Source organism: Schistocerca cancellata, chromosome 1, assembly GCF_023864275.1.
Source record: "Schistocerca cancellata isolate TAMUIC-IGC-003103 chromosome 1, iqSchCanc2.1, whole genome shotgun sequence".
NCBI lineage: Eukaryota > Metazoa > Arthropoda > Insecta > Orthoptera > Acrididae > Schistocerca > Schistocerca cancellata.
Genome location: NC_064626.1, coordinates 519,366,821 through 519,381,287, shown reverse-complemented (window position 1 = coordinate 519,381,287; position 14,467 = coordinate 519,366,821). Strand labels below are relative to the sequence as shown.

Sequence of the window (14,467 nt, the reverse complement as noted above, 5' to 3'; positions counted from 1 at the left end):
GACTGTTGACTCAAAAATCAAACTGTTGAGTCTAGTGCACAACATAGTGCATATTCTAGGAGGAAACTCATTTGATTTTCTCTATTTTTGAATACCTGTCACTCTTTTCTTTCGTATGTTCACATAAATAATATGGAAGTTCTTAATATTTATGCATAGTATCCAATTTTCCACTGTATTTTTTCTAACAATTGATGTTATACTCTCTTGTGAAAGCCTGCTATTCAGTTGGAAGTCTGTGTATGGTGTGTGTGCATTTTTAGTTTACAGAGTGATAAGTAATTAATATTATTATTCTTCAAGAGGCTTGTGACATATATTAAAGATACATCCTACATATAATCCAGCAATGCGTACAACTTACAAGTGACAGCCCAAGGCTTGCCTGCCTTTGGGGACACCAATTTAAACAGTATACGGAATGTACCATTAGAGTGGCATATCAATCGTAGGCAATCAAAACCTCTCAATTCCATTTTGCTAAATATTGCAAGAGAAACAAAAATGGTTTCTTAGAAAATAATATGAAGTGCTACAGAATGTTGCTGCCTGTGTCACTGTACAGTAGAAGCCTAGTTTTTGAAAGATTAAGAAATCCATGTACTTTCAAATTTCTCTTTGATTATGGAGTTAGTGGTTATTGGAATTACAAGGTTTTTAGAGACAGATGGAATTTTCTAAGAAACCATCAATATGTAATTGAAAACTGGTTAATAGTTATCAGTACTAAGGTAAGTGGATAAGATATGTCTCTTCCTCTTATTTTTAAATTTATTTCTATAACAATAATTACCTGTTGTGGAGGGGTTTGTTTCTGATGAGCTTGTGCTATAGCAGACTGATCAAGCAGATCCCATGACTTTTGTCTTCTGTTAGCAGGTGTACTACTCCCACTCACAGCTTGATGTTGGGCAACTTGGTGAATTATGTCATTTGTTGTACTTGATATACCCATTGAGTTTGGGATGTTTGCAGATGTTGGTGGCTGAAAAAATAGAATTATTTAAAGTTACCTGTTTTTGTATTATGGCTGCAAATGGAAATAAAATATGGGTTGGTGCAGTTGCACGCCTCAAACTATGCAGATTTCACATCTTTTACTAAACATACCAACTTTTGTGAAAAGCTAAAATAAGAATGAAGGACTTGTAACCTTCTTTCTGTCATGTCCAATGGAAGTTATCACTTTTTCCTCCTGATTTAAACGAGTGTTTTCTTTCCATAAATTTTCACCACTTAGAATGTCAAGATACAAATCAATACTGTTTTCTTCTTCTTTTGTTTGAAGAATTGTGAAAAGGATACATTTATAATATATGTTCATAGCATGTGTATATGTTATGTTATGCATACTGTACACTGCCTGAGTGAGATGGGGTGAAGCAGAGGCCCCAACAAACGAGAACCGGGACCCCAAATGTCACTCACAATAGAGGTATCCTGTATGAAAACTCTTGCCAAAAACCAGTGGCAGCAGTGATTCTTGCAATGACTGTAAAGAGTTAAAATACTCTCCTTGCTCTGTAGCAAATAATTTCTGTTAGTTTATTATTCTTGAATGTAAAGTCAGAGCAAGACTTGGAAATTCTGTGATGTATGAGGTTGTTTTGTTTATGATAAAACATAAGAAGATAATAGAAGTAGCACATATTAATTTCAGCTCAGAAATGGTGTTTGAGTATGTTGTGTTGTTGTGGTCTTCAGTCCTGAGACTGGTTTGATGCAGCTCTCTATGCTACTCTATCCTGTGCAAGCTTCTTCATCTCCCAGTACCTACTGCAACCTACATCCTTCTGAATCTGCTTAGTGTATTCATCTCTTGGTCTCCCCCTACGATTTTTACCCTCCACGCTGCCCTCCAATACTATATTGGTGATCCCTTGATGCCTCAGAACATGTCCTACCAACCGATCCCTTCTTCTGGTCAAGTTGGGCCACAAACTTCTCTTCTCTCCAATCCTATTCAATACTTCTCCCAGTACCTACTGCAACCTACATCCTTCTGAATCTGCTTAGTGTATTCATCTCTTGGTCTCCCCCTACGATTTTTACCCTCCACGCTGCCCTCCAATACTATATTGGTGATCCCTTGATGCCTCAGAACATGTCCTACCAACCGATCCCTTCTTCTGGTCAAGTTGGGCCACAAACTTCTCTTCTCTCCAATCCTATTCAATACTTCCTCATTAGTTATGTGATCTACCCATCTAATCTTCATCATTCTTCTGTAGCACCACATTTCAAAAGCTTCTATTCTCTTCTTGTCCAAACTATTTACCGTCCATGTTTCACTTCCATACATGGCTACACTCCATACAAATACTTTCAGAAATGACTTCCTGACACTTAAATCTATACTCGATGTTAACAAATTTCTCTTCTTCAGAAACGTTTTCCTTGCCATTGCCAGTCTACATTTTATATCCTCTCTACTTCGACCATCATCAGTTATTTTTCTCCCCAAATAGCGAAACTCCTTTACTACTTTAAGTGTCTCATTTCCTAATCTAATACCCTCAACATCACCCGACTTAATTCAACTACATTCCATTATCCTCGTTTTGCTTTTGTTGATGTTCATCTTATATCCTCCCTTCAAGACACCATCCATTCCATTCAACTGCTCTCCAAGTCCTTTGCTGTCTCTGACAGAATTACAATGTCATTGGCAAACCTCAAAGTTTTTATTTCTTCTCCATGGATTTTAATACCTACTCCGAATTTTTCTTTTGTTTCCTTTACTGCTTGCTCAATATACAGATTGAATAACATCGGGGAGAGGCTACAACCCTGTCTTACTCCCTTCCCAACCACTGCTTCCCTTTCATGTCCCTCGACTCTTATGACTGCCATCTGGTTTCTGTACAAATTGTAAATAGCCTTTCGCTCCCTGTATTTTACCCCTGCCACCTTTAGAATTTGAAAGAGAGTATTCCAGTCAACATTGCCAAAAGCTTTCTCTAAGTCTACAAATGCTAGAAACGTAGGTTTGCCTTTTCGTAATCTATTTTCTAAGATAAGTCGTAAGGTCAGTATTGCCTCACGTGTTCCAATATTTCTACGGAATCCAAACTGATCTTCCCCGAGGTCGGCTTCTACTAGTTTTTCCATTCGTCTGTAAAGAATTCGTGTTAGTATTTTGCAGCTGTGGCTTATTAAACTGATTGTTCGGTAATTTTCACATCTGTCAACACCTGCTTTCTTTGGGATTGGAATTATTATATTCTTCTTGAAGTCTGAGGGTATTTCGCCTGTTTCATACATCTTGCTCACCAGATGGTAGAGTTTTGTCTGGACTGGCTCTCCCAAGGCCGTCGGTAGTTCTAATGGAATGTTCTCTACTCCGGGGGGCCTTGTTCCGACTCAGGTCTTTCAGTGCTCTGTCAAACTCTTCACGCAGTATCGTATCTCCCATTTCATCTTCATCTACATCCTCTTCCATTTCCATAATATTGTCCTCAAGTACATCGTCCTTGTATAGACCCTCTATATACTCCTTCCACCTTTCTGCTTTCCCTTCTTTGCTTAGAACTGCGTTTCCATCTGAGCTCTTGACATTCATACAAGTGGTTCTCTTATCTCCAAAGGTCTCTTTAATTGCCCTGTAGGCAGTATCTATCTTACCCCTAGTGAGATAAACCTCTACATCCTTACATTTGTCCTCTAGCCATGCCTGCTTAGCCATTTTGCACTTCCTGTCGATCTCATTTTTGAGACGTTTGTTTTCCTTTTTGCCTGCTTCATTTACTGCATTTTTATATTTTCTCCTTTCATCAATTAAATTCAATATTTCTTCTGTTACCCAAGAATTTCTACTAGCCCTCGTCTTTTTACCTACTTGATCCTCTGCTGTCTTCACTACTTCATCCCTCAAAGCTACCCATTCTTCTTCTACTGTATTTCTTCCCCCCATTCCTGTCAATTGTTCCTTTATGCTCTCCCTGAAACTCTCTACAACCTCTGGTTCTTTCAGTTTATCCAGGTCCCACCTCTTTAAATTCCCACCTTTTTGCAGTTTCTTCAGTTTTAATCTACAGGTCATAACCAATAGATTGTGGTCAGAGTCCACATTTTCCCCTGGAAATGTCTTACAATTTAAAACCTGGTTCCTAAATCTCTGTCTTACCATTATATAATCTATCTGATACCTTTTAGTATCTCCAGGGTTCTTCCATGTATACAACCTTCTATCATGATTCTTAAACCAAGTGTTAGCTATGATTAAGTTGTGCTCTGTGCAAAATTCTACCAGGCGGCTTCCTCTTTCATTTCTTAGCCCCAATCCATATTCACCTACTACGTTTCCTTCCCTCCCTTTTCCTACACTCGAATTCCAGTCACCCATGACTATTAAATTTTCGTCTCCCTTTACTATCTGAATAATTTCTTTTATTTCATCATACATTTCTTCAATTTCTTCGTCATCTGCAGAGCTAGTCGGCATATAAACTTGTACTACTGTAGCAGGTGTGGGCTTCGTATCTATCTTGGCCACAATAATGTGTTCACTATGCTGTTTGTAGTAGCTTACCCGCATTCCTATTTTCCTATTCATTATTAAACCTACTCCTGCATTACCCCTATTTGACTTTGTATTTATAACCCTGTATTCACCTGACCAGAAGTCTTGTTCCTCCTGCCACCGAACTTCACTAATTCTCACTATATCAAACTTTAACCTATCCATTTCCCTTTTTAAATTTTCTAACCTACCTGCCCGATTAAGGGATCTGACATTCCACGCTCCGATCCGTAGAACACCAGTTTTCTTTCTCCTGATAACGACATCCTCTTGAGTAGTCCCCGCCCGGAGATCCGAATGGGGGACTATCTTACCTCCGGAATATTTTACCCAAGAGGACGCCATCATCATTTAATCATACAGTAAAGCTGCATGCCCTCGGGAAAAATTACGGCCGTAGTTTCCCCTTGCTTTCAGCCGTTCGCAGTACCAGCACAGCAAGGCCGTTTTGGTTGTTGTTACAAGGCCAGACCAGTCGATCATTCAGACTGTTGCCCTTGCAACTACTGAAAAGGCTGCTGCCCCTCTTCAGGAACTACACGTTTGTTTGGCCTCTCAACAGATACCCCTCCGTTGTGGTTGTACCTACGGTACGGCTATCTGTATCGCTGAGGCACACAAGCCTCCCCACCAACGGCAAGGTCCATGGTTCATTGGGGAGGGGGGTTTGAGTATGATAGGTTGAATAATGTATAATATCATATTGGAAGATTTTTTCATGATAACTAGGTGGCAATGCCTGAAGAAGGAAAAAAAAAGTGATAGTCTGGAAAGCAGCAGTGACAAATAGGACTAGATATGGTTTTTGTTTTATTTTTTATGAGATGAGTACGCTTACTTTTAATATAGCTGAGGTATGGGATAATTGGTGCTTTTGACTCAGCACCACTCCTATGAGTGTACTGATTTTGGTGAAATAAAGTAATAAGTGATCCAACAGCCCGTTTTTATGTTGACAGATGAGAAGAGTAGATTCCTTGATACTAGTGCAATTTTAACATAATCAAAGACAGGTTCTGAGACAAAGAAAATGACTTAAGGTCAGGAAAGCTATTAAACATCAATAACACACACACAGTCAGAGTAAAACAAAATTTTAAGATAAAAATTGAAGGCTTTTTTATATTATTGTGATTAAATAATGAAAGAATTTTTGCTGGTGCAATTGGATCAGATTATGTGTTGCATTTGACATTTGTCATTATGGCTATTTTACCTAGTCTGAAATAAGAAGAAAAATATACGGTATTTGACACCAATCTTTAGCACTGGTGAAACTTTTATTTTAATCAATGTGACATGGACATGACAACATTATTATATATTTGTGTTATATTGAATTTTGGATGCTCAAATGCTTAAAAACACTTGCAGTTTACACTGAGAACACTATCCAAGTTTGTGTCGCTGTTGCTTACCTCTCCCGAGTACCTTATTTGTAGCTTTCTCTCTCAGCTTCTTTGCTAATAAAATGTTCATGTTACTTAATTCTTTCATAACTTCCAAATTTTAGCAAAAATTAAGAAACAGTAATTAAATATATGCATGCATAAAAATTGAAGTAAAGTGATCTGCTAGTTATACTTGAATTCAGGATACAAAATGCTATTTTGCGCAGCAGTTACAGAACAGCATAATCAGAAGTCATATACAAAAATTAGTTCACATTATTGTTGCTGCTAAGAAGCATGGAATCTGAATATCCACTGCACAAGAATTCTTTTATATGTTGGTTACTTAAGTAACTTAGCTTCAGACCAGTGAAAAATGTTCCATTATTACATTGCAATGTGTTAAAAGCTCATTTCTAGGCCTTATGTATTAGCATTGAACTTGATGAATTTAAAGGTATATACTAAAATTAACTATATTTTCTACATTTCTTGAGTTTTAGATCAGTCTGTTTTGATTTAAGGCTCTGGATGACTTAATTGCTTTCCTCTTCCACTATTCTGCAAAACTCTGTTTATGATATATCAAACAATGGAAATTCCATGTTGGAATATAAACAATGCAAGAGGAGAGATTCCTGCTTACTGTTAAGATGACACATTAAGCTACAGACAGACACAATTAAAAGACTCACATAAGCTTTTGGCCACAACTTTCATCAGTAAAAGAAAGAGAAACACACACTATTAATTCATACAAGCAAGCACACCTCACACATAAATGACCACAAACTCTTGCGGCTCAGACCGAGCTGCCAGGGTTGGCGGTCACGTGTGTGTGTGAGATGTGCTTGCTCATGTGAATGAATGGTGTCTGTTACTCTTTCCTATTCTTTATGAAGCTTGTGTCTTTTAATTGTCCCTGTCTGCAACTTTTAAGTGTCATCTTTATGGTAAGTAGCAATCTATCTTTTCCTTCCTTGTTGTTTATTATATGTTATGAATGAGATTACTGCACTAGCAAGTATTCATATCTCCTCACTATAAAACAGACATAATTTAAAAATTATCACATAATCAGTGGTACAATTTGAAAGCTCAGTCACTGAAACAAGGAACAAAGCATTACACAGAAATTACTTACATATTACAGCAAATGTAGTTGTATTAAGCAATATGATCTTAGCAACATACTGTTTTCCAGTGTTACTCACTTGTTGTATTAGATTTACATTGATGTCAACTGGAAAATTTTCAGTGGACCCAGATTCTGGCATTGCTCTGCTCACAGAATGCTTCACGTGGCATCGACTTCTTACTTCTTCTGACACTGACACCAGTGCTGAGAAATCAGAATCTACATGAAAACTCACATTTCTAAAGCCATTTTAACAATCTAAATAGTTTCTCAAGACATTATATCTTGTTTGGATGTGCTACTGACAACATTACGAGGCAAACATGGCACCCATTTGTAATACCTAATCACTGGCTTGTTTGCATGACATATGGTCATTTTCCTTTGTGCACTTCTCTTTTGTTCCTAGTCTATGTGGCCCCTTATGTATGATATTTTTTCTGTCATGATCAATCCTATACTGGTGAAACTTCACAATTGTGATTTCTCTCAGTGAAATAAGGATGGGAAGGAAAGAATCAAGATTAGGATTTAACCCTCCACTGACATTGAGTTCGTTAAAGACGGAGTGCACACTCAGAATAGTTCGAGGATGGGAAAGGAAATTGGCCCTGCCCTATGAAAGGGCCCACCCCAGCATCTGCCTGGGGCGATTTACAGGAATCACAGAAAACCTAAATCAGGATGGCTAGACGTGTGTCTGAACCACTGTCCTCCCGAATGCGAGTAAAGTGTGCTAAGCACTTTACACTATGTAGAGCATCCACTACTTTACTGAAATATTTCATGTCAATAACTCTCATCCTTTGAAACAATTTCAGAAATAGTAATTAATAACATGAACACTTAAAAATAGTGGAACATGTGATGTGCAAGTTATACTTAAAATACGAGGGCAGTTCAATAAGTAATGCAACACATTTTTTTTCTCGGCCAATTTTGGTTGAAAAAACCGGAAATTTCTTGTGGAATATTTTCAAACATTCCCGCTTCGTCTCGTATAGTTTCATTGACTTCCGACAGGTGGCAGCGTTGTACGGAGCTGTTAAAATGGCGTCTGTAACGGATGTGCGTTGCAAACAACGGGCAGTGATCGAGTTTCTTTTGGCGGAAAACCAGGGCATCTCAGATATTCATAGGCGCTTGCAGAATGTCTACGGTGATCTGGCAGTGAACAAAAGCACGGTGAGTCGTTGGGCAAAGCGTGTGTCATCATCGCCGCAAGGTCAAGCAAGACTGTCTGATCTCCCGCGTGCGGGCGGGCCGTGCACAGCTGTGACTCCTGCAATGGCGGAGCGTGCTAACACACTCGTTCGAGATGATCGACGGATCACCATCAAACAACTCAGTGCTCAACTTGACATCTGTATTGGTAGTGCTGTCACAATTGTTCACAAAAATCTGAACGAACTTCTCCTTCTTCATGACAACGCAAGACCTCACACAAGTCTTCGCACCCGAGAGGAGCTCACAAAACTTCAGTGGACTGTTCTTCTTCATGGACCCTACAGCCCCGATCTCGCACCGTCGGATTTCCATATGTTTGGCCCAATGAAGGACGCAATCCGTGGGAGGCACTACGCGGATGATGAAGAAGTTATTGACGCAGTACAACGTTGGCTCCGACATCGACCAGTGGAATGGTACCGTGCAGGCATACAGGCCCTCATTTCAAGGTGGCGTAAGGCCGTAGCATTGAATGGAGATTACGTTGAAAAATAGTGTTGTGTAGCTAAAAAATTGGGGAATAATCTGGTGTATTTCAATGCTGAATAAAACAACCCCTGTTTCAGAAAAAAAATGTGTTGCATTACTTATTGAACAGCCCTCGTATATATATATATATATATATATATATATATAAAAAGAAAGTGGTGAGACTTACCAAACAAAAGCGCTGGCAGGTCGATAGACACATAAACAAACACAAACATACACACAAAATTCTAGCTTTCGCAACCAACGGTTGCCTCGTCAGGAAAGAGGGAAGGAGAAGGAAAGACAAAAGGATATGGGTTTTAAGGGAGAGGGTAAGGAGTCATTCCAATCCCGGGAGCAGAAAGACTTACCTTAGGGGGAAAAAGGGACGGGTATACACTCGCACACACACACATATCCATCCACACATATACAGGCACAAGCAGACATTTGTAAAGGCAAAGAGTTTGGGCAGGGATGTCAGTCGAGGCGGAAGTACAGAGGCAAAGATGATGTTGAAAGACAGGTGAGGTATGAGCAGCGGCAAATTGAAATTAGAAATTAGCGGAGATTGAGGCCTGGCGGATAGCGAGAAGACAGGATATGCTGAAGGGCAAGTTCCCATCTCCGGAGTTCTGACAGGTTGGTGTTAGTGGGAAGTATCCAGATAACCCGGACGGTGTAACACTGTGCCAAGATGTGCTGGCCGTGCACCAAGGCATGTTTAGCCACAGGGTGATCCTCATTACCAACAAACACTGTCTGCCTGTGTCCATTCATGCGAATGGACAGTTTGTTGCTCGTCATTCCCACATAGAACGCTTCACAGTGTAGGCAGGACAGTTGGTAAATCACGTGGGTGCTTTCACACGTGGCTCTGCCTTTGATCGTGTACACCTTCCTGGTTACAGGACTGGAATAGGTGGTGGTGGGAGGGTGCATGGGACTGGTTTTACACCGGGGGCGGTTACAGGGGTAGGAGCCAGAGTGTCTTTCCGCCGTCCACCTAACCTTCGTAACCTCTTAGTTCATCCCTATGAAATCCCCAAACCACCTTCCCTACCCTCTGGCTCCTACCCCTGTAACCGCCCCCGGTGTAAAACCTGTCCCATGCACCCTCCCACCACCACCTATTCCAGTCCTGTAACCAGGAAGGTGTACACGATCAAAGGCAGAGCCACGTGTGAAAGCACCCATGTGATTTACCAACTGACCTGCCTACACTGTGAAGCGTTCTATGTGGGAATGACGAGCAACAAACTGTCCATTCACATGAATGGACACAGGCAGACAGTGTTTGTTGGTAATGAGGATCACCCTGTGGCTAAACATGTCTTGGTGCACGGCCAGCACATCTTGGCACAGTGTTACACCGTCCGGGTTATCTGGATACTTCCCACTAACACCAACCTGTCAGAACTCGGGAGATGGGAACTTGCCCTTCAGCATATCCTCTCTTCTCGCTATCCGCCAGGCCTCAATCTCCGCTAATTTCTAATTTCAATTTGTCGCCGCTCATATCTCACCTGTCTTTCATCTTTGCCTCTGTACTTCCGCCCCGACTGACATCTCTGCCCAAACTCTTCGCCTTTACAAATGTCTGCTTGTGTCTGTGTATATGCGGATGGATATGTGTTTGTGTGCGGGTGTATACCTGTCCTTTTTTCCCCCTAAGGTAAGTCTTTCCGCTCCCGGGATTGGAATGACTCCTTACCCTCTCCCTTAAAACCCAAATCCTTTTGTCTTTCCCTCTCCTTCCCTCTTTCCTGACGAGGCAACCGTTGGTTGCGAAAGCTAGAATTTTGTGTGTATGTTTGTGTTTGTTTGTGTGTCTATCGACCTGCCAGCGCTTTTGTTTGGTAAGTCTCATCATCTTTCTTTTTAGAAATATTTTTCCCACGTGGAATGTTTCCCTCTACTTTTATATATATATATATATATATATTATTGGAAAACATAATTATGTTTTACACTGGAAAATTCCCATTATAGTCGCAACTCAGAATGATTCATATTATGACACATTTTGAAACTCATCAGTAAAGCTTTGAAACATCAGTGTGTGACAGGTTTTAAACATATTGTTTGCTTCCTTCTTTTTTCCCCTGTGGGAGAGGGGAGTGGAAGGTACTAGCTCTGCCTTGCACTTGGACTGCCATGGGAGGAGAGACGAGTGGGTAAGTAAGCATCCCTGCCCTGTACCATTGTGAGAATGGAACCTAAGAAGTGGCAACTGTGTCTCGTTCTTCATTTGGAGAAAATGTTAGCCTTCAGAGGAAACTAATTCTTGATATAGAGGCTGTATCATACGTAACAATGAAACCAGTACATATGGAAGTATACAGTAATAGAAGAATTAACATTCCAGTTAACATGAATCTACTCCCAAAAAATCATTTGCAAATGTGTGGCTATGAGCCACTATTAATTTCAGTATGATCTATTATCCTAGTTAGTACAAATGTTTTTTAAATGTGAACATTCTCCCCTCTAACTGGGTGCAAAATTCACCCTTGGCCTACCTTAATAAGAAATAAAATACTGCTTGATTTCAAAATGCATCTCTGGTAGCTGTAATGAGCAGGATGAAAATACTACGCTAGGCTGCCGCTATGGGTTCCTGCCCCACATTCTTAAGAAACTGTTTCCCAAGCTACCAAAAATGTGCTACACACCATGTGCACATGCGGATTTGCATACCTTACTAGTACATGAAGCTTTTCTCTTCCATGAAAACAGAAAATAAAGAAAGATCCACCCCCTCCCCCCCCCTCCCCCACTTTACTGACTATCGGGATGCAGCATCCATTCAGCCATCTCCATAGTAATATTATAAGGGGCGTTCAAAAAGAAATGAACCACAGGCATAATTTCAGAAGCCACTACCTGTATGTTAGAAGTATTGACCCTGATTGTTGAGACACTTGTCCCATTGTGACATAAGGCGGTGGATGGCTGTCTCATAAGATTCCTGGGGCTGCGATGTTAACCAGTTCCGCACATACAGCTGGACATCGTTATTCAAGGTGAATCATTTGCCACTCAGAGCTTTTTCAAGGGGACCAAAAATGACGTAATCACAGGGAGAGAGGTCCAGACTGTATGGAGAGTGACTGAGAATCTCCCATTTGAATTTCTGCAGGAGTGTCGCGACTGTGTTGGCTGTATGAGGCTTTGCATTGTTGTGGAGCAGAATGACCCCAAGGGTGAGATTGCCTGGTCATTTTGATTTGATCATTTGGCGAAGGGCGGTCAAGGTTTGCGAGTAATGCTGGGCAATCACTGTTGTTCCGTGCTGTAGGAAGTGAATCAGAAGGGGGCCATCTTGGTCAAAGAAGAATGTCAGCATAACCTTTCCTACACTCATGTGAACGACGACGTCCAGCTGTACATATGGAACTGGTTAACATCACAGCCCTGGGAATTTTATGACACAGCCATTTACCGCCTTGTGTCACAGTGGGACAAGTGTCTCAACAGCAAGAGTCAATACTTCTAACATACAGGTACTGGTTTCTGTAATTATGCCTCCGGCTCGTTTCTTTTTGAATGCCCCTTATAATTATGACAATATGAATGTAAACACCACAGTACACTCAGTTTCCAAGTGGAAGAAATTTTTTTGACCCAACCAGGAATCAAACCTGAGCCCCCTCCCTTCACAATCCACCACGTTAACCACAAAGTTACCAAAGCAAATGATACAGAAGTGCTTTAGAACAATACATTGAGACAGAAACACTTCTAGCATCATGTTTCCACTCTTGATTTTAAAAGAATATCTCAAATTTCAGAAGTCAATAAACTTTACATACTTTTGAGCGAGTTGTTGACTTAGGATCGCACTCGTAATGTGTTGCCAGCGATCATGAAAGCTGCACTCTTCAGTCACCGTGCAGTCGGAGCATATCACAAAGCGATCCATGCATCACTCCCCTCCCAACAGCTCAGGCTGCCCGTCACTCCCACCGATCGAACTCTAGGCCACCTTACTAGCTCATTGCTCCCCACCACTCTCAGGAATCAGATGGCAAGGTAGGTCTCTAGCTCACTCCTCCCCACTGGATCAGATTGCAAGCTATCTCACTGCACTCATGGAGCATGGTGCTCTTGGCACCGTGCTCCATCAATGTTCGTCCCAGAACCCAATCACATCAGATCAGCAGACACTTTCAAAATATTCTAAATTTGAAACGAAGTGAAATTGAAAGTGGAAATGAAAAAAGGACAGTACAAAGGTATTTTCATTCATGTCAGAACAAATTCCAACCGGAACAGCAGTGAGGAAGAAATAATTAGTGAAACATGGGACTTGATCTGCTCAGCAAAAATTGTGGTCACAAATTCAAAAAATGTCATTAGTGCAATTCTAAAAAGGTTAGTAAGTGACACATACATAAATAAGATAAACAGTGGAATCAGGGAACAGTGAGACAAGCTGAGTGCAATTTTTGGAGACTCAAATAAATTTGTAAGAAGTTAGTGTGTGGGAAAGGATGGGCTACACTTGAATAGATTAGATCCAATGACTTTCAGCAAAATGATTGTAGACATCCCCAGAATCATTAAAAGCAAGGGAAACTGAAAACTTCTGAAAGGGGTGAGAAAACAAAAGTGGTGATCCAAAATGGAAACTGTAAATATAATGGAACAAGTGAAGCTCTTCAAAGTATAAACAAACTCAAAAATTCTATCTTGCTGCATCTAAATATAAACAGTTTAGCAGAAAAACGTCCAAATCTAGGATAAAAACTGATGAGCTACAAGTTATACTTTCTGAACTGCAAACATAAAGGTAGTCTGCTTAAACGAACACTGGCTCGCAAAAGAATGCATAGACGTTCTAAATAAAATTAGTAAGTTCCAACTTGCCAGCAGATTTTGTAGAAAAACAAATCTCGTGGGGGCTCCTTTATCTTACTGCATGCCTCTTTGAACTTTAAAGTGAAAGAAGATTTTAGTTATCTGAATGAAGAATGTATTTTTGAAAGCTGCTGTGTAGAGTTTTGTGATTTAAATACTGCGATAATAGCAATTTACAGAATTCCTGGGATTTCTGCCACTAAATTGTTCTTAGAAATATTTCAATATCTCTTAGATAAACTAAAAGAAAGAAAGAAAGAAAAAGATTGTGACTGCAGGAAACTTCAACTTAAATACATTAACTGACATTAAAAAATTTTACCATTCAAGCCAAAAATGTGGTTTCAAGTTAAACTTTTCAATGTGCACTACAGAAAACTTCCACTCAGCAACCTGAATAGATAATATTATTACAAATTATCGGTTTGATGATGCAAGGAAGTTTTGCCTACATCTAGGGCTATCTAATCACTCAGCTTTGTTTACAGAGCTCCCCAAAACAGAGAAACTAAAATCTGAATCTTTTATAAGAAGGAATTTTAGTAAAAAAAGAGTTGTTTTGTGATATTTGTAACTTATGTTAAGTGCCATAAGACTATATTCGAAAAAGTAATACTGGCAGCAAGAAAACTGGCATATAGTATATTCATAAACAAACAAAGAAAGAAAACAAAGGCAGTCTGATCTGTTGTGAAATCAGAGTTGGAAGTCAATGTTAAAAGTCAACAAATTTCTCAAATTAGGTTTCAGGGTGATATTATTGTAAATCATGTTCAAATGTCAAACTGCTGCAATGATTTCTTTGTCAATATAGCAAAACATGACATACAAAACATTTCTTTTACAAAATTCAGA

At 39.9% G+C, this 14,467-nt stretch overlaps 1 protein-coding gene across 2 annotated transcripts in view; it reads right to left on the bottom strand.

The window, feature by feature from the left end:
- LOC126178807 (neurofibromin) overlaps nt 1-14,467 on the bottom strand; it is a 474,179-nt gene that overhangs the window by 97,014 nt on the left and 362,698 nt on the right. For both annotated transcript variants that reach the window (XM_049924560.1, XM_049924561.1), the window contains 2 exons: nt 7,128-7,255; nt 794-985 (listed from right to left, as the gene is read on the bottom strand). In XM_049924560.1, coding sequence (XP_049780517.1) covers nt 794-985; nt 7,128-7,255 — 320 coding nt within the window. The remainder of the gene's footprint in view (nt 1-793; nt 986-7,127; nt 7,256-14,467) is intronic.